Source organism: Theropithecus gelada, chromosome 3, assembly GCF_003255815.1.
Source record: "Theropithecus gelada isolate Dixy chromosome 3, Tgel_1.0, whole genome shotgun sequence".
In the NCBI taxonomy this organism is placed as follows: domain Eukaryota; kingdom Metazoa; phylum Chordata; class Mammalia; order Primates; family Cercopithecidae; genus Theropithecus; species Theropithecus gelada.
Window position 1 is genome coordinate 33,855,083 of NC_037670.1, and position 21,321 is coordinate 33,876,403.

The 21,321-nt window shown below is 38.9% G+C and overlaps 1 protein-coding gene across 4 annotated transcripts; it reads left to right on the forward strand.

Moving 5' to 3' along the window:
• Window positions 1-3,793: 3,793 nt before the first annotated feature.
• Window positions 3,794-21,321, forward strand: CCT8 (chaperonin containing TCP1 subunit 8). 4 transcript variants are annotated; one of them, XM_025378105.1, is made up of 16 exons: window positions 3,794-4,341; window positions 5,611-5,646; window positions 7,487-7,577; window positions 8,307-8,386; window positions 10,122-10,271; window positions 10,772-10,952; window positions 11,065-11,126; window positions 12,732-12,869; window positions 14,233-14,411; window positions 15,210-15,276; window positions 15,351-15,438; window positions 15,525-15,640; window positions 16,198-16,269; window positions 16,348-16,512; window positions 17,100-17,219; window positions 21,099-21,321. In XM_025378105.1, the coding sequence occupies exons 2-16, from the start codon at window positions 5,644-5,646 to the stop codon at window positions 21,174-21,176; spliced, it is 1,590 nt and encodes a 529-aa protein (XP_025233890.1). In that variant the 5' UTR covers window positions 3,794-4,341; window positions 5,611-5,643; the 3' UTR covers window positions 21,177-21,321. The 4 variants fall into 4 exon arrangements, with proteins under 4 accessions (XP_025233890.1, XP_025233891.1, XP_025233889.1 ...); XM_025378106.1 differs by lacking the exon at window positions 5,611-5,646 and having other exon boundaries at window positions 3,794-4,085; XM_025378104.1 differs by lacking the exon at window positions 5,611-5,646 and having other exon boundaries at window positions 3,794-4,060.

A 21,321-nucleotide genomic window follows, 5' to 3' on the forward strand; every position in this document is an offset into this window, starting at 1 on the left:
AACATGGGGCTACCTTTCTTGATTACATGGAGTTAAACCATTTAAAGTCCGTCCTTCTCTGAATTCAGTGCAAAGCAGCAATGATGCATAGTATGCCTGTGCTTTCACCCTAAGCCACGTTCTCCATAGTCCAGCGAGACTCTGAATTCCAGCCTCCTGACCCCTCTAAGTATTTTCTTGGTTGTTTCCAAGATCAGAAAAGGAATACGGGTATAAATTATTATGCCCTCTTAAACCCAAATAAATTTGATTAAAAGAGAAAAAATTTAAATTTATAAAGGAATATTAAAAGATTTTAACAACAAGAAAAAAATCCTGAAGCAAAATAATGAGCCAACACAAAATGAGTCATAGACTCCAAAGCCAAACAAAAGAAAAATATTGAAACATAAGATGATATAGTAACATGAAGTAAACAATACAAATGGAGGAAGAAAAAGAAAAGTCAGGAGGTTAAGGATTTAATGGGAGTTGGGAAAATTAAATAATAATACAAAAAAAATCAAAACACACAGACAAGCCAAAAACGTTAAACAATTCTGATGTACAGGGGTGAAAACTTTAAGGCAAACAAATAAAAAATGAAAAAAAAGAAAAAATTGAAACAAAGTAACTAGAAACAAACAGTGAACTGAGTCCTTATCAGAATCCTAAGATGGCTCAGACATCCCCAATCCCCAATCCTCATGGCTTTTAGCTCTCCTGGAGGCTGGAGGCCATGTTTTCAGTCGGCACCTAACATGAGGATCTCAGGCTTTTGAATCAATATAACAGAAACCTGCAGTCTCCTTGGCCTTTTGCAAACTCTGGAGGAAAAATCCTCTCGATTGCTTTGTGTTGTTCTCTGGTTTTACTTTATATACGTCTGGATGGGAAGAATACAGACCATGCCTCCCATGTCTTAATCTGTTTGGGGTGGTATAACAAAATACCATAAACTAGGTGGCTTAGAAACAAGAGAAATGTGTTACTCACAGTTCTGGAGGCTGGAAGTCCAAGATCAAGGTGCTAGCAGATACAGAGACTGGTGAGGGCCTGCTTCCTGGTTCATAGATAGCACCTTCTAGCTGTGTCATCACATGGTGGAAAGGCAAATTAAGCTCCCTTGGGCATCTTTCATAAGGGCACTAATCTTTTATAAGGGGGGAGACCTAATGAACTAATCATCTCCCAAAAGGCCCTATGTAATACCATCATTTCGGGGCTTAGGATTTTAACATACGAATTTTGGAGTGACACAAACATTGAGACCACAGCACCTCAATTTTTCGATCTCCTCTTCTGGATACCCATTTGGTCACCCAGTAGTTCATTTGACGACTATTTATTGAATCCTTACTCTGTGCATTGTCTAATTACACTATAAGTGCTGGTGATTCAGCATCTACCTGCTGGTGGAGAAAGAAGACAAGTAATTCCATCATTACAACTGTGTTAAGTGCTATGAAGGAGAAACACAGAAGCTATGAGAATGACAAACAGGGAATGTCTTGGGAGTCATCAAAGACGTTCTAATGAAAGTGTCTGCATACTGAGGTAGAATTAACTCAGCCAAAAGGGAAGAGAAGAGCATTTTAGGTAGGAAGAACAGCAGAGGTAAAGACCCTGAGGCAGAAGTGGTAAAGCAGACAGCATGAACTATTCCAGGTACTGGGGCCAGAATACAGGACATTAATGCCAAAATGGAGAAGATACCAGTGAGATAAACAAGGACCAGAACCCAGGCCTCGAAGTCACTTTAAATATTTGTGTTTCTTTTCTGGGCAAGGAATATTTGACCTTTTGGACTCAGCGAATATTTGGCCCTTGTTTTGACTCTATCATTATGAATGCAGTTTAATCCAAATTATATAAAGTTTCTAATTTTCATCTAGAAAGTATTCTTAGCAGTTAAGTCCATTTCATTCATTGATAAATTACCATACAGATTTAAATTGATTTTAATTCTTCCCATTTCCTATTTGTTAAAATTAAAGATCAATTTTTTACTATAAATTTTCAACAAAAATTTGATCCATCAATGGCTTTTTCCTCAAGTTCTATTTTCCATGGTCTAGTTATACATTTTCTCAAGATTTGATTCCTCCATTTTTAATTAATAAAATTAATCAGGTGTCATTTTAGCTCCTTCCAGTTTTATTTTGTGTTAGCTATTTTTATAAGCAACATTATCTCTGAGTCAGAGGAATGTGCTTTTATTTATTTCTTAGCTAATCGAGGGAAAAATCTTGGATCGTTCTGTTGTTCCGGCCTGATCATTGTAGTAGTTCTCTAACGTACTAGTCTCAGAACACCTTTAGACTCCTAAAAAAAGTATTGACTTCCCCAAAGGCCTTTGGTTTATGTGGGTTATAGGTATCAATATTTGCTGTATGAGAAATTAAAACTGATAAATTTGTAAACATTATTTAAAAAATAACAATAACCCTATCACACAATAATATGTATGATTTTATTAAAACTATCCCTATTTTCCAAGAATGAAAAAGGTGGCTGTATTAGTCCGTTCTCTAATCGCTATAAAGAACTACTTGAGAGTGGGTAATTTATAAAGAAAACAGGTTTAATTGGCTCACAGTTCCACAGGCGATACAGGAAGCATGGCTGGGGAAGCCTCGGGAAGCTTACAATCAAGGTGGAAGGTGAAGGGGAAGCCGGAAAGTCCTACAAGGCTGGAGGAGGAGGAAGAGACAGAGTAGGGAGGTGCCACACGCTTTTAAACAACTAGGTCTCATGAGAACTCACTCACTATCACAAGAACAGCAAGGGGGACGTTCGCCCCCTTGATCAAATCACCTCCCACCAGGCCACACCTCCAACACTGGGGATTATAATTCCACATCATATTTGGGCAGGGACACAAATCCAAACCATATCAGTGGCATTTACATTTTTGCAAAAAAAGATTTTTTTTTGAGACAGGGCCTCACTCTGTTGCCCAGGCTGGAGTGCAGTGGCATGATCTCAGTTCACTGCAGCCTCAACCTCCCAGGCTCAAGCAGATCCTCCAACCTTAGCCTCCTGAGCAGCTGAGACTACAGGTGCATGCCACCAAGCCGAAGGGATTTATATTTATCTATAAATTTATATATAAATCAGATATATTTATATAAAATGTATACATTTTGCAATCAGTCTGACCTGGGTAGGAATTCTAGCTGTAATATTTACTAGCTCTGTGATCTTGGGAAAATTATTTACCGTTTGTGAACTTCAGTTTCCCTTCCATAAAATGGAAACAATACCATTAAAAATCAAATGGTATTGTCTCCATTTTGTAGAAGGAAAACTAAATGCTATTTTAATCGACAATTCATTAATTTTTAAGATTGACCATTAACAGAGATACTCCATGGAAAGCGGATCATACAGAACCTGGCGCATGTAAAGCAGATCACACAGAACCTGGCACACGTGAGCATTTGATGTGTGCTACGCTACCCTTGGTGACGACTTTAATTATCATGCGCATTCCCAGCGCTTCTTATGGTGCCCAACACAGAGCGCACGCCCAAAGGCAATTTTGGGGGATGGGGCAGATGCTCTGCCTCGGGGAAAAAAAAAACACACACACACCCCTGCCCTGATGTTGGTGGCTGGGTCTGGAAGATTACGTGGAAATTAAGCTAAGGATGTGTGCCTTCCACATCAAAAACCGCAAAAATCTAACACCGCGACTACTGAGTCCGATCAGGGAGGACAGACTGGATGAAGCGCCCACGGCTTGGGCCGTCTGCGCGTGCGTGAGCCGGAAACCCGAGGCGCTCCCTGGGCCCGCCCTATCGATCGACCCGATCGGGGATCGTCAGCTTGGTTCTGGTCACAGAAGTTGCTCTTCTCGCGATGCTTCACCTCTGGCGGCGGGGAAAGGGCGGGCTAACTGGAGAGCGCTGAAGAACGAGACACAGCAGCACGCTGCTTTCCCAGAAGGCTGTGCGTGCTCCTTGCTTCCTCCGCTTTCTTCCGAGTGGTCGCGTGAACGGCTCCCTGCAGCCTGGCCATGGCGCTTCACGTTCCCAAGGCTCCGGGCTTTGCCCAGATGCTCAAGGAGGGAGCGAAAGTAAGGGCTGAAGGAAAGGAATGAGGTGGGAGAGTCAGCATAGGGCTGCGGCGGCCGCGGCGAAGTAGGAGGGCCTACTAACGGGCTGAGCGTGCTGCCCTGGCACAGCGGCCGGGGGAAGAGAAGATTCCAGAAAGGGAGGTGATCTTGGAAGGACTCGGCCTTCCAGGTGTCCCGGGGCCTGCAGGCACTTCTCTTCTTCCGCGACCGGGAGAAGGCTGAGGGGTCGGCGGCACGATCGACATTGTACACCTTGAAGGTGGACGGACGTGAAGCCGCGCGTGCGTTTTGCCTCCATCCATAAATGGGGCTAAGGCCTGTCACGCTTAAAAGGGGTTGTGAGGGTGAAATTGAATAACGTAGGTGAAATTGTCTTGGGAACTGCGACGCCGATTGACACATAGCTCGCAAGTTATAGGATGGGGAAGAAGGAGAACTAGGCGATCCAGAGAAGAGAGTGTGGGAAAAAGGGCCGAGTCGTGGTTGCTTCCTTCCCAGTGAGAAACAGGGCTTTCAGCTTGGTTGACAGAAGCCATGCGTTGTAGCCAGATGAGTTCCAGTCCCAACTTATGTTAGCTGGCTTAATCTAAAACCTAACTCTCTTGGGTTTTGTTTTCTTGATCTTTAAATTATGGAGATTGGACCAAGAGGGTGGTGTCTTTGAGTTCTGACCGTGTAATCTGCAGGATAAGTGATACAGATGACACTGTTTTGTTTAATGGCTTTGTCTTGAACGTTATTTCAGTAGCATAGTTTTAAAAAATATCTTACTGCACTGTTGATAAATTTGTCTCTTGTGCTATTCAAATTGGGTTCCTCTGTATGTCCTCCAGATTTTGTTAATTCAAGAAATAGATCAGTGTGGTCGAATTTAAGGTTATGCGAGGTACAGGGAGCATTAACAGTTTAATAGAACTAGGTTCATGTTTGTAGCATTCACTTTTCAAATAATGTCATTATAGTAAGTAAATGTCAGGGTTTAATGTAAATGTTGGTGGCATCGTCTTTTGAAAATAATATGGGCTGATTTCCTTAAAAAAATCAGGCTGAGATATTAGCTTCCAATTTGGGTTTTTTTCACTAATACAGTTTTGGAAAACTCGTGTATCACAAAACATTATTTGTATTTCCAATGCTAGTAGATTTTTACAGAACACTGAGCTATTTCATTCAATAAATAGGTACTGAAGGAACTGCAGTGAAAGACACAAGTCCCACTTCTTGTAGAGTTTATGTGCTTCTAAGGCAGATATAATGATTAAATAAAAGGAGAATTCCAAATAATGATGAAAGAAACTGTACTATAGTAGAGGATGACAGGAGGTTAAAATATCTCTAAAAGAAGGATCAGGAATAGACAGAACACTTAGATATTTAGGAAAGAACTCTTAGTTCCGTGCTTAGTGAGAGAAGCCCCTGAGCCTGGGCTGTTTCCCCCCACCTCGTATTTAGGTGTAGTTAACTAGTACAAAGACCCTGAGGAAGGAATGATTTGAACCTGTTTTTTTTCTTCTTCTTCTTCAAAAAAAAAAACAAAAAACAGAAAACAGGTTATAGGGCTGAAGCTTACCAAAGAAAAGAAAATGGTAAATTTAGAGGAGGAGCTATACAAGGATACACGGGCCAGGATATGTAGGGCCTTGTTTCCCTGAAGAGGGATTTGCATTTTATCCTAAGCGGGATGGGAAACTATTGAAGGGGTTTTTTTGTTGTTTGTGGGGTTTTGTTTTGTTTTGTTTTGTTTTTTGAGACGAGGTTGCGTTCTGTCGCCCAGGCTGGGATGCAGTGGCGCTCTCTCCACCCTCCGCCTGCCGGGTTCACGCGATTCTCCTGCCTCAGCCTCCGGAGTAGCTGGGATTACAGGCGCACACCTGGCTAATTTTTTGTGTATTTTTAGTAGAGACAAGGGTTCACTATGTTGGCCAGCCTGGTCTCAAACTCCTGACCTCGTGATCCGCTCGCCTAGGCCTCCCAAAGTGCTGGGATTACAGGCGTGAGCCACCGCGCCCGGCCTTGAAGGTCTTAAGTATGGGAATGATGGGATCTGATCAGATGGTAGTTTCTCACAGAATGGGGAGTGAGGGGAAGAAGGAAGAGTGGAAGCCAGGAGTTCAGACTTAAGTGTTATTGCTGGAATACAGTTCTTATTGCTGAAGATGCTTTTAGAGTAGTGGCTATTGGCAGGGGTAAAATACAAAAAAACTTAGCCTCGTGTGGTGGCGCGCGCCTCTAGTCCCAGCTTCTCAGGAGGCTGAGCCTCCAGAATTGCTTGAACTGGGAAGCCCAGGTTGCAGTGAGCTGAGATCGTGCCACCGCACTCCAGCCTGAGCGATAGAGACTCTCTCTCTCTCAAAAAAATGTAACAGCTATTAACCTTGGTTTTGGATCACAAAATCATGGCTTGTATTGTAAAGCAGTACTGTGTAATAGAACTTTTTGCAGTGTTGGACATATGCTGTATCAGCCTGTCCAATGTGATATTCACAAGCCACATGTAGCTACTGGGCATTTGAACTGTGTGTGGCTCCTGCAATTGAGGAACTGAATTTTTAAATTTTAATTACTTGAAAATTTATTTTAATTGCTTTCACTAGCCCCATGTAGCTAGTGGCTACTGTATTGGGCAGCACAGCTCTAAAGAAATGTTCTCATGCACTGTAGATTAGTGAAATATATCTGAGGACCCAAGTAAACCTCAACTCTAAAAAATCTAGTGTGGAATTTGTGAGAGTTTTTAGTACTGTGAACAGTTCACTTTTTCAATACGTATACATTGGGATAATGTTGCAATTCAAAAAAAGTATTCAACAGTCTGGGTACTTCAGTCCCTAAACACTTCAGTGGCACATACTTAAAGAACTTCTGGCTTTACAAAAGCCCAGATTCTAACACAATGAGAAAAATATTCCACATTTCAACATTAGAAAATACCAATAAACTCTGGAAAGGTATTCGACTTGAAGTACCTCATTCCCATTCTCTAATTAGCCTTAGCATGGTTCCCTGTACTTTTCACTACTTTTAATAAAAAAATTGTAAGTCTTACGATTTGATGTGTAAGTAGGTACCTGCAGTCCCCCAAAATGTTATACTTTTATTCATTCAGCTAGAGAGGAAATGTATGCATCTTTTATGAATATCAAATGCCGTGTTTTACATAAATCTTGTTTGATTGTCTCAACAATCCTATGAGGTAGGTACTATTATAATTACCTCATTTTATAATGAAGAAATATTAAGAAAATTGCCCAAATTAAAAAAGAGCCAGCAAGCTAAGATTTGTAACCAGCCCTCTTGTGCTGAATACCTCAGCTATGCTCCCTCTTTATTAGAAGCAAGATATAAGCGAAGATATCTTCTGTGTGAAAATTCTTGTTTCACTGTCCTGTCTAATTAGCGGGGTTTTTTGTTTGTTTGTTTTAACAGCACTTTTCAGGATTAGAAGAGGCTGTGTATAGAAATATACAAGCTTGCAAGGAGCTTGCCCAAACCACTCGTACAGCATATGGACCAAATGGTAATTTCTAAATTAATATTTGTAAAGATACAGTAGTAGAATTTTGTGTACTACCTCTTCTTTCAAACTTGTTCTGAGGATGTTATAGTATGGCTTTGGAAGTTAATTTGATAGCTCAATTAACAGTTCAAGTTTTTAGTTATTTCTAAGTTTCAATCAACTCAGATCTCTAGAAAAATAGGGATCAATATATTGCTTTTTATCCTGTTGAGAGGGTAGAAAAATTATAACACTTTGACTAGTAAGATAGTACCTAATGTTCATTGTGACAAACACTGAATATAAAAGTGACATAGTTTAAGGAAGAAAATTCCCTCCTTCTTCTTGCCTTCTACCGCCAATTAAATTTAATTGATACAGTTTCATGGAATAAACATACAACTAAATATACTAAATAGATTATTTTGGCCTTTTTACATATTAACATCTGTTGAGCACTTGTTGCATGACAATCATGTTGCAAGAGAAGACAGAAATTGGCAAAAATGTGAGATTTGGCATGTTACATATTGTAGGACATTAAAAAGGAAAGAAAGAATATGGGTCTGCGGTCAGAGAATGCCCATGGGGCTATAAGATAAACTTGAAGAATAGATAGTATGTGTTTTCTTACAAAGCTATTTTTTAAATATACAAATTTATATTTTTTTACTAGATTTTCGTGGGTATTTGGGTTAGGATTTGATTAATAATGGCTTTCTTTTTCTTTTTTTAACTGTTACTTTTGAGGAATGAACAAAATGGTTATCAACCACTTGGAGAAGTTGTTTGTGACAAATGATGCAGCGACTATTTTAAGAGAACTAGAAGTAAGTTGTTTCTTTAAAAGTCAAGAAATATTTTGGTGACATCAAAATTAAGTAGACTTTAACTAGAAGAAATCTCTTATTTCAGATTGGATAAGGGACTGTTTTTCCAACTTGAAAATTTATTATACAGGTTGTTCTAATTATAGAGAGTCCTCTTTAGATTGAACATTGTAACCACTGAAATCTTAAAAATTTCTTAAGTTATTAATTTGTGGAGGGATTGGTTGTGATACATTGCTAATTGGGATATGAAATTGATTACCATTATCTTCATTCGATAGAGTGACTCTGAAGTGAATTATTCCACAATGCAAAAACGTATACATAAAACAGTGGTTTTTAAAAAGATCCAACCACTTGGTTTTATGAAAATAAAAACAGTCAGTTTATGGCAATCTACTTTGTTCAGCTCCAGTTTTGCTATTAGAGTCTGTAAAATAGATACTGCCTGCCAGCAGGGTTGTAAGGAAGATCTGGCACCTGAACAGGCAGAGAGAGCCATTCCTCATTCCCGCCTTGTAATTAAAGGATAACATATTCAGCCTCAGGGAATTTTCCTGCAGCTTAGCCCTTGAAAGCGCTAGAACTTAATCTTTTGTTTTAAATGAAACTATAGAAGAATCAGCATTTCTCTAACCTCTTAAAATATTTTTGGCTGGACGCGGTAGCTCACGCCTGTAATCCCACCACTTTGGGAGGTCGAGGCAGGCAGATCGCCTGAGGTCAGGAGTTCTAGACTAGCCTGGACAACATGGTGAAACCCCATCTCTACTAAAAATACAGAAAAAAAAATTAGCCGGGCGTGGTGGTGCACACCTGTAATTCCAGCTACTCAGGAGGCTGGGGCTGAAGAATCGCTTGAACCTGGGAGGCCGAGGTTGCAGTGAGCCAAGATCACGCCACTGCACTCCAGTCTGGGCAACAGAGCAAGACTCCAACTTAAAAATATATATACATATATATATATGTGTGTGTGTGTATATATATGTATATATATAATTTTTTTTAAGTTTAAAGTTAAATTTTAACTCCACGAAACACTTGTACAAGGATTTGTCATTGTGAATGTTAATGTTGCACACTGATGATCTCGGGAGTTAACATCAGGAGTTATTAAAGTATAGTGGTGATACTGTCAAAATAATAAAATCACAGGGCTGACTTTTATAGTTTACTCCCTGCTTTCAGTTCTTACTCCTTGGCTTGTTTCTGTAAAGGTATCTAAAATTAAATCTTAAGAATAAAATCCACGTAAAATTATGTTACATTTTAAGAAAACTTTTATACTCCCCCCTTTCTTTAAATCACAAATGATAGCCCTTAGAACAAGCATATATGGTAAAATAGATACTGAGACTCATGACCCAGTTAAGTGGTATCTATTTTAGTTCTCCTGAAGGATTTTTAAAAAATATTTAGGTTTGGTGGTTGTAATTACTTTGTTTTTTAATTTAGTGAGATATAATGATATGCTGAACCATATGTGTGGCACTGTATGTACAGGCCATCATAAGAGGATGCACTTTGAAATTCTTATTTATAGTGATACATTTGTGCTGATCGGCATAAAGGGACTTGGATTTTTTCTTGTGACCACACTATAAGTAGCGTATAGCGGTGTGATCAAATGGAGTTACCTAATCTACAGGAAAATTGGAGTCTAAGAAATGGAAATGAACAATTTTATGTTGCTTTAAGAATCAGATGTTTAACTTGATATTACCTTTCCTACTAGGTACAGCATCCTGCTGCAAAAATGATTGTAATGGCTTCTCATATGCAAGAGCAAGAAGTTGGAGATGGCACAAACTTTGTTCTGGTATTTGCTGGAGCTCTCCTGGAGTTAGCTGAAGAACTTCTGAGGATTGGCCTGTCAGTTTCAGAGGCAAGTGTTCATTTATAATTTACTCCTACTTAATTTTTGCTTACATGTACACCTGCTTAAAACATAAACTAAAATCATTATTATAGTAGTAGCTAACATGTACTGAGCAGTTTCTCTGTACCAGCAGCCGTTATAGTACATATGCTTCACATGCAGTATCATTTTAGTCTCACAAAAACCCTATTATTGAGGCCTTATAATCCCATTTTATCTATTTTTTCTTTTTCTTTTTTCCCACTTTATTTTAGATGAGAAAAGAGATTAAAATTAGAAAAATCTTGCCCAAGATCTCATAGCTAGTGAGTTAGGTAGGGTTAAGATTCAAATTTGGGCTGTCATCTAAGCCTCCATTCATAACTAGTAGAGTCTACTATATGTATTATTCCAAAGTATATTCTTTGTCATTTTATATCAAAAATAAACATCCGTATGCATTCGGTTACCTAAGTAAGCTACTTTAAGTCATGTTAGAATAGGAAATGTTGTTGTTTATATTTCAGGTCATAGAAGGTTATGAAATAGCCTGCAGAAAAGCTCATGAGATTCTTCCTAATTTGGTATGTTGTTCTGCAAAAAACCTTCGAGATGTTGATGAAGTCTCATCTCTACTTCGTACCTCCATAATGAGTAAACAATATGGTAATGAAGTATTTCTGGCCAAGCTTATTGCTCAGGCATGCGGTAAGTAAATATCAGTAAATGAAAAGATCCAAAATAAAAATGTCTTTAACATGACTAGGTATTTTCTCTGTTGTCCCAAAATAATCTTTTGATATGTCTCATTTCTTAACAGTATCTATTTTTCCTGATTCCGGCCATTTCAATGTTGATAACATCAGAGTCTGTAAAATTCTGGTAAGTAGAAAATGCATTAATGCTACATATCTAGATCAGTTTTTTTGTGTTGTTTTTGTTTTTTGTGCAAAAAAAAAAAAATTGTGTTCATCAAAACCTAAATGTTACTTCATGATTTTGGACACTTAGGACTTTTTTCGAAGCATTATTATTTTTTATTTATTTATTTTATTTTTTGAGATGGAGTCTTGCTCTTGTTGCCCAGGCTGGAGTGTAATGGCGCGATCTCGGCTCACCACAACCTCTGCCTCTTGGTTCAAGCGATTCTCCAGTCTCAGTCTCCCAAGTAGCTGGGATTACAGGCATGCGCCACCACACTGGCTAATTTTGTATTTTTAGTAGAGACGGGGTTTCTCCATGTTGGCGAGGCTGGTCTCGAAGTCCCAACCTCAGGTGATCCGCCCGCCTCGGCCTCCCAAAGTGCTGGGATTAACAGGCGTCAGCCACTGTGCCTGGCCTTCGAGGCATTATTTTATAACATTTTGATATTGCTAAGTTGTAATACTACTACTACCTATTTAAGTTTAAAAGGATATTGACATACTATCTCCTTATGAAGTCATTTTCTGTGATGTCTTGTGGGTTTAGGAACAATGTATAAACAAAATGCTAATTTTTTTTTTTTTTTGAGATAGTCTGGCTCTGTCGCCCAGGTTGGAGTGCAGTGCCGCGACCTTGGCTCACTGCAACCCCCGCCTCCCAGTTTCAAGCGATTCTCCTGCCTCAACCTCCCGAGTAGCTGGGATTATAGGTGTGAGTCACCAAGCCCAGCTAATTTTTGTGTTTTTTAGTAGAGGCAGAGTTTTCGCCGTGTTGGCCTGGCTGGTCTCGAACTCCTGACCTCATGATCCGCCCACCTTGGCCTTCCAAAGTGCTGAGATTACGGGTGTGAGCCACCATGCCCAGCCCAAAATACTAATTTTTTTGTGTTCTTCATAATACTCTGAATTATAATAAGCTTAGAAGACCATTTTGAGTGGGGTGGAAATTGCCCTATCCCTCTTCAATGATAGCATTCACACTTTAATGTTAGTATTGAAATATTAAAGTTTATTTTTTATAAAATGTGCTTGATCGAGTAAAACCTATCAGTGGAGTGGTTTTGGTTTTGCACATTTGGCATTCTGATTGTTAATGTGAATTTAGCTTAACATAAGTACATATGCTTTCCCTGAAGATCCTCATGTGTTCTATGTTTGCTGTCTCCCTCCACGTACTGCCAGCTTTCCCCATTAAATTGTAACCTTGTGAGGACAGAATCTTTGCCTTGTTCTGTGTTGTATTCGCAGTACTGACAGCTGTGGCTAGTATATTGGCACCAAGTACTAGGTAACTGAATGGCTAAGAGCAGTTCTCTGCCTTTGGTTCTTCCCAGTACGCTGACGGACCTCTCCTCTCTAACAGTAGCTCATTCCCTCAGTGATTTCTGACTAGAGCAGAAGGGCGTGCTTTATGTCCACCACCCCACCCCTTATCCCAGGAGTCACTGTCTTGGTTTATGACTTTATTTTAGAAAGGGAGATTTTTGGTATATGGAGAATCAACAGTTTGACCGTAATGTTATTTTCATGAGATCACTGATGGTTTTGGTATTCAATTCCTTAGGGCTCTGGTATCAGTTCCTCTTCAGTATTGCATGGCATGGTTTTTAAGAAGGAAACCGAAGGTGATGTAACATCTGTCAAAGATGCAAAAATAGCAGTGTACTCTTGTCCTTTTGATGGCACGATAACAGAAACTAAGGTATGTAGACTTCAAACCTTAAAAGTAATAATTGGGGTTGCACTTTCATATTGTTTAAGTTAGCTCTTAAACCAGTAAGTACTTCTTAAAAAACTGAACATTGCAGGATCTTACCTATTTTTTATGCCAGATTTATGTTCTTTGAATATCTAATTCAACTACTGAACATTAAACTTGAAATATAAAGATGGTGGCCATATTATTTATAATCTAACACACAGCCCTTCTAGTACAGCTTATAAATTCAGCAAGTGAAAGAATATGAGAATGCGAGTACTTTGTGTGCTCTTTAAATAAAGTTGACATTCTGTAGCATCCTGAAACAAGATAAGCTAATGTAATTTGAAAATGGTAGGTATGTTTCTAAAAATACATGTTAAAAAGTTTGAAGTTTGTGTTTACAGTCAATAGTGACTGACTTCATCTCTAGAATTCTTGAAATCCAAGTTGTTGACAGTTTTTAAATTTTGTAGCATGAGCTGGGTGTGGTCTTTTGGTCCACATTTTATTTTATTTTATTTTATTCTTTTTTTTTTTTTTTTTTTGAGACAGAGTCTTGCTTTGTCACCCAGGCTGGAGTGAATTGGTATGATCTTGGCTCACTGCAACCTCTGCCTCCTGGGTTCAAGTGATCTCTGGCTAATTTCTGTACTTTCAGTAGAGACAGTTTCACCATGTTGGCCAGACTGGTCTCCAACTCCTGACCGCAAATGAGCCACCTACCTCGGCCTCGCCAAGTCCACATTTTAGAAAAAGTTTGAGAACCACAATGTTGTTTTGCTAATACTAGTTAACCTTTGTCAAAAGACAAACACCAGGACACCTATCTGACATATTTAAAATAAAAGTGCTGCTCAGCTGGGCACGGTGGCTCACGCCTATAATCCCAGCACAGGCCAAGGCAGGCAAATCACGAGGTCAGGAGATTGAGACCATCCTGGCCAACATGGTGAAACCCTGTCTCTACTAAAAATACAAAAATTAGCTAGGCATGGAGGTGCTTGCCTGTAAGCCCAGCTACTCGTGAGGCTGAGGCAGGAGAATCGCTTGAACCAGGGAGTCAGAGGTTGCGGTGAGCCGAGATCCTGCCACTGCACACCAGTATGGCGACAGAGTAAGACTGTGTCTCAAAAAGAAATAACTAGAAGTACTTTTCCACCTAAGTACTTATCAAAAGCAGATGCATCTAGAAGGTTCTAGAAGCATTTAGTATTCTGCTGCTTCATAATATATGCACATTTATCTTCAATTTTTTTTTTTTAGCCAAACCTTAAAATTATTTATTCAGTAAACTGTTATCTTACAACTTTGAACACCAGTGTAGTGAAATGATTTTAAAGGGAATGTTTACTTGTTTTGCCAGGGAACAGTGTTGATAAAGACTGCTGAAGAATTGATGAATTTTAGTAAGGGAGAAGAAAATCTCATGGATGCACAAGTCAAAGCTATTGCTGATACTGGTGCAAATGTCGTAGTAACAGGTGGCAAAGTGGCAGACATGGCTCTTCATTATGCAAACAAATATAATATCATGTTAGTGAGGTAAGAGAAAGCCGAATTCTTTTTACCTATGTCATAAATGTTTTTTTTGGTGGTGAAAACACTAAACAAAATAGACCACGACGACTGTTAATAAAGGAAAAGTATAGGTATTAGGTCAAATAGCAGAAGGACTTAGTTTGGGGAGGGGTCAGGAAACACCTCTGAGAAAACATAAATTGAAGCTGAGAGCTTGAAGAACCAATTACCAGATATCTGAAGAGGGAAAAGCATTCCAGGCAAAAGGAACAACTTGTCCAAGAGACTAGACACAAGCTTGGTGCATTGCCCATCAGAGTGTGGAGTCAGGAAGATCCCTTTTAATCCATGAACACATTTATGGTGCACACTAGACAACTTACCCATTTCTACCTACCACCATCCCTAGTACCTAATAAAATGTGCAAAATAAATCACTCCTGTTCACAGAACATTGATTGCACAAAGTAAAGCAAAAATTTTCTATATGCTGTTGAGTTTTGTAAGGGTTTCCCTGGTGTTTTAGAACTATAAACCACTGGCATCCTAATGTGATTTCCATTCGAGCAATTCTAGAACAATGCCATACAACACAGACTTAAGATGTGGTACTATTGGCCAGCTGGATTCACTCAGAGTCAGCAGCTTCCTGGCCTCAGTGTTCATTGCAATCCAGACGTGTTCTGAGTTAAAATCCAGTGTCAAAAGAATGTGACGTGGGGGCTGGTATACAGGTTCCTCTTTAATTTGAAGTTTATATGCTATCTGAAATTAAAATCAAATGGATTAAAACTTTTATTAAGGTCTTTGTGTTTTTTAAAGGCTAAACTCAAAATGGGATCTCCGAAGACTGTGTAAAACAGTTGGTGCTACAGCTCTTCCTAGATTGGTATGTATTTTGGAAAACACTAAAAGATAGTTGAACATGATGGAATTTTTATTACAACAGTCACTTTCTTACAGACACCTCCTGTCCTTGAAGAAATGGGACATTGTGACAGTGTTTGCCTCTCAGAAGTTGGAGATACTCAGGTGGTGGTTTTTAAGCATGGTATGTAGGAATGGTAAAACATGTTTAAGTGCAGGGCTTTAGCTTCTTGTATTTAATCACCAAATAAATATTTAATTTTTTGATAGAAAAGGAAGATGGCGCCATTTCTACCATAGTACTTCGAGGCTCTACAGACAATCTGATGGATGACATAGAAAGGGCAGTAGACGATGGTGTTAATACTTTCAAAGTTCTTACAAGGGTCAGTATTAGCAATAATCTTAGTAGTTTGTAAGGTCTGAGTACTTTGTTATGTTCTTAAAAGTACAGTTGGCAGACTCATGCACATCACGAGTACTTCAGAATGAGTGGTTTATATGCAATGAAGCACCTGTTTTTGTTTTTACCTAAGTGTCCACTGCTATTGAATATGATAGTTTCCAAAAAGGATTGCACAGAGGAGTTAACAGCAACGCAGAGCTTTTAAAAACATTGTTTATGGTAGTTTTCCATTGTAATGTACTTTGAGTCGCTAAAGCAGTTCTTAGTGCTATATCTATGGATATGCAAAAATGATACGGTGCTATTCCCATTCTTCACTTTGGTCCTTTTCATACACCAGACACTGTGCACTAAGAAAATCTGCCCCACCCACTCACTTTTACCAAATTTGTAATATGTGTTTGAGTAACAATGACTGATAAAAAAACTCCTGTTTGGTGGGGTTACTGGAATGTGAAAAGATGAGAAAACTGCGAACTGCTTTTTAGTGAATTTTTGTGTGTTTTTTTTTTTTTTTGGTGGGGGGACTACGTACAGGATAAACGTCTTGTACCTGGAGGTGGAGCAACAGAAATTGAATTAGCCAAACAGATCACATCATACGGAGAGGTACAGCTTTTTCTGTATAAATTGACTTTCTTTCCATTGCTTGAATAAAAGGCAATAATTAACACATTTTTCTTGTAGACATGTCCTGGACTTGAACAGTACGCTATTAAGAAGTTTGCTGAGGCATTTGAAGCTATTCCCCGCGCACTGGCAGAAAACTCTGGAGTTAAGGCCAATGAAGTAATCTCTAAACTTTATGCAGTACATCAAGAAGGAAATAAAAATGTTGGATTAGATATTGAGGTATTTGAAAAAACACTGAACTTAAATTGCTTTATTTGGGGAATGCACAACCTAAAAATAGTGTGAGTTTAAAAGAAGTATCAACGAGAAACAGTGTTCTGATTTGGGAGCAGATTATTTTCTTAGTTTCTACATAGTCTGTCTGATGGAGGAATGTTTCATTTTCCTTGTTTTATTGATAGCCTTCTGTTCTGTAGTGTGTAATCAGCCCAGTTCTGTAGCCACTGATTCAACCAACCACAGATTGAAATATTTGGAAAAACTAAAGACATTTAAAAATACAGTATAACAACTATTTACACTGTTATATAATTTAATCTGGAGACGATTTAAAGTATATACGAGGATGCGCATAGATATCCAAACACCATGCCATTTTATATAATGGATTTGAGCATCCACGGATTTTGGCATCCTTGGGGGTCCTGGAACCAATCCTCACATACTAAAGGATGACTCTGTAAGGTAGTACTGTGCTTGGTTACTTTCCATTACTATTTAAGGAGCTGTGTGGGGCTTTTTGTTAGGTATAAACATTTTCACATAAGAGGATTTTAAATGAAAGGATGAAAATTGTGTGTTGACAGGCTGAAGTCCCTGCTGTAAAGGACATGTTGGAAGCTGGTATTCTAGATACTTACCTGGGAAAATATTGGGCTATCAAACTCGCTACTAATGCTGCAGTCACTGTACTTAGAGTGGATCAGGTGAGCAAAGTGAAATTTTGATCTTTAAAAATACTCATTTGCATATGGTTTAATAGTATATTTTCCTAGAACTAGAACATAGCATAGTTCTAATTCAAAGGATTCTTAGTCCTCACTCCTCACATATTAGAGACACTATGTGCCCCCCTCCGATTTTTTTTCTTCTATTATAAATTGTATTGAATATATTACAACTAATTTAAAATGGACATCTTTCCACTGAAAGAATCCTTTGCCATTTTAAGTTGGAATCAGTGGAACAAATGTAATTTAAATATAACTTTCAAACTTTTTAGCCTTAGAACCCCTTTGTACAAATAATTTAGAGAGTAAATTTAATGTATAAACATGGAATTTGGAAGGACCATAAAGCCCTCGAGCAGACATTGCAGACCACCAACTTGAAGGAAAATGGAGTCTCTAGCTGTCTGCAGATAAGAGGACTGGGCATTGAAAATTTTTTCTGCTATGACAAATTATAGCTTGAGGTACTAAAAGATGTTAAAGGTGTTTAAAAATCATATTTCTACTTTTTTTTGAACTGTGGTAGACTGTTCCATATATAGAAATAAACCTGAAATCATAATTATTTTTCCAAAAGGCATTTTCTGGCAAACTTAATACATTTCCCCACAAAATTCCAGAAGTAATTAATAAGCAATGACTATTTATAAGTACTTAATAGAAAATTTTAATTTGCTAGAGGGACAGTATAAATCCATTAGGTAAAAGTCATGTCATATTAAAGTTGGAGTAAGTCCTAAGTAGAAATCAGTGGAAAGACAATTCAACTTTTAAGTACAGTAAGGACCAGTTGGTTTTAATTATAACAGATTTATTAGAAGAACTATGATAGCAAGAGATGACCAAAAAGAACTGGATATTTAGTTTCAAGTCACTGGAAATAAGCAGAAACTAGATGTTTGGGTACCAGATTAACAGGGTTTTTTCTATCAGCTTATTAGGTGGTTTTCAATGGAAGAATATGTTTAAGTTTTTAAATAAATAGAGACCTAAGGAAATATTTTCTAGAAATTAGAATGTGGCTAAGAATAAAAGGGGAAACCAAAAATAGCAGGGACGGAAGAAGCTAAGTAGACTGCAGCATAAGGTATGCAAAAATTCCAACTGCGTTAGTTAGGAACTGAATGTCAGTTATCCAAACAAGACAACAACCACCCTTGGTCACAAAGGCACTTTGAATTTTGGCTTTAAACTAGGAACTCTGCTTTATCTTATGGTAGGGGAAGTTGTTGGTTGATCTGTTCCCCCCAGTCTTTGCACTCTGTGTAAAGTATGTATCTAAAGAACCCATCCAACTATACTAACCAGTTTGTGTATATAGTGTATAGTATAATGAACCTCAATTTGTATAGTATATATTCTAGAAAAGGAATTGCACATCAAGCTTTAAGCATTGGATAGTGTAGTACGGGCTGGATTAATCTTTGTTCGAATGTCTGTTTCACTAGTTCTCAAAGTATGGTCCCAAAATAGCATCAACATCACCTGAGAACTTGTTAGAATGACAGATTCTCAGCCAGGTATGGTGGCTCACACCTGTAATCCCAGTTATGCAGGAGGCTGAGGTAGGAGGATCACTTGAGCCTGGGAGTTGAAGGCTGCAATGAGCTATGATTAGATCATGGCACTCCAGCCTGGTTGACAGAGTGATACTCCATCTTTTAAAAAACTAAAAATAAATAAGAAATATAGATTCTCGGAGGCCGGGCACGATGGCTGACGCCTGTAATCCCAGCACTTTGGGAGGCCAAGGCAGTCGGATCACGAGGTCAGGAGATCGAGACCATCCTGGCTAACATGGTGAAACCCCATCTCTACTAAAAAAACAAAAAATTAGCTGGGTGTGGTGGCAGATGCCTGTAGTCCCAGCTACTTGGGAGACTGAGGCAGGAGAATGGCGTGAACCTGGGAGGCAAAGCTTGCAGTAAGCATAGATGGCGCCACTGCACTCCAGCCTGGGCAACAGAGCAAGACTCCGTCTCAAAAAAAAGAAGAAATACAGATTCTCGGATGTCACTACAGACCCACTGATATCAGAAATGCTGGAAGAGGCCTAGCAGTCTGTTTTAATGAGCACTCTGTCTGATTATGGTGCCCACTAAAATTTGTGAACTACTTGTTTTAGTTATTTTATTTATTTTTTTTTTATTTATTATTTTGAGATGGAGTCTTGCTCTGTTGCCAGGCTGGAGTGCAGTGGCGTGATCTCAGCTCACTGCAACCTCCGCCTCCCTGGTTCAAGCGATTCTCCTGCCTCAGCCTCCCGAGTAGCTGGGACTACAGGCGCATGCCACCACGCCCACCTAATTTTTTTTGTTATTTTAGTAGAGATGGGGTTTCACCATGTTGGCCAGGATGATGTCGATCTCTTGACCTCGTGATCCGCCCACCTCAGCTGCCCAAAGTGCTGGGATTACAGGTGTAAGCCACCACACCTGGCTTTTAGTTACTTTTTAAAATCATGGTGCACTTAGGTTCTAAAATTACGCTTAATGCCTTTAATTCAATCTGAAATTTCTGAAATTACCCTCAATCAGTAACGTGTTACTCTGAGAATTTCAGGTTTAGGTATCTTTGTTGTTGTTGTTGTTGTTGTTGTTGTGATAAGGTCTTATCTTACTCTATCACCCAGGTTGGAGTACAGTGGCACAATCATAATAAGCTTACCACAACCTCAAAATCCTGAGTTCCAGTGATTCTCCTGCCTTAGCATCCTGAATAGCTGGGACTGTAGGCAGGTGCTGTCACGGTTGGCTGATTTTATATGTGTATATATATGTGTATATATTTTACATATTTTTTTTTAGTTTTTGTAGACTAGGTCTCTTTGTTGCCGAGGCTGGTCTCAAACTCCTGGCCTCAAACCTTGGCCTCCCAAAGTGTTAGGATTACAGGCCTGAGCCACTGTACACAGCTTATGTTTGCAGATGGTAATTAAGATGTTTTCTGGCCGAGCACAGTGGCTCAGGCCTGTAATCCCAATACTTTGGGAGGCCAAGGCGGGTGGATCATGCAGGAGTTTGAGACCAGCCTGGCCAACATGGTGAAACCCCATCTGTATTAAAAATAAAAAATTAGCCGGGCATGGTGGCAGGCACCTGTAATCTCAGTTACTTGGGAGGCTGAGGCAGGAGAATTGCTTGAACCCAGGAGGCAGAGGTTGCATTGAGGTGAGATTGCGCCACTGCACTCTCTAGCTTGGGCAACAGAGCAAGACTCTGTCTCAAAAAAAAAAAAAAAAACTAAAACCCATTTATTTTAGATAAAGTAAGGTGAGGTTTGTGGCACTTTTTTTTAAGTTGGGAACTAAGGGCTTAGATTTTTGTTTATGAAAACTGGATGCTTGAATGGTTCTCATTTATAGGTTTTAGAAAATTTCAGTGTTAAACTTTGTTTATATTTATGTATCAACTACTTTAGATTATAATGGCAAAGCTGGCAGGTGGACCTAAAGCTCCTAAACCGCAAGGAAATTGGGACAGAGATGGTTGGCAAGATGAATCTCACATATAAATAGCAAATCAGGTGCCAAACTGACTGACCGACTTACACTAGTGATGCATGCACATATTTTCACTTTCAGCTTTTTGAGTTATTGAAGTGCATGTCTTGGAATATTCACTAATCTGTGTGGATCTTGTTGCAGTTATCCACAAAAGCAGTAAACCTCATGCTGCTGAAAGATTACAATTGAATTTCTAACAAGGGAGCTAGCAAACTGCTATAGTGTTTTATATGCAGTACATAATTATATCAAGAAGACTGCTTAATCTTAAATCATGCTAGTAGAAGCATTCTTTTCATTCTAAAGGTTGAGTTTATAAGCATACTTTTGTGTGATTCTTTTTTATGCAGATCATCATGGCAAAACCAGCTGGTGGGCCCAAGCCTCCAAGTGGGAAGAAAGACTGGGATGATGACCAAAATGATTGAAATTGGCTTAATTTTTACTGTAGGTGAAGGCTGTATTTGTAGTAGTACTCTAAGAATCGCCTGATGTTTTCTTATTCTTAAATTAAGAGGTATTTTGTGTTTGTATTCTTGGCTGGATGTTATAATAAACATTGTTACTGTCAAA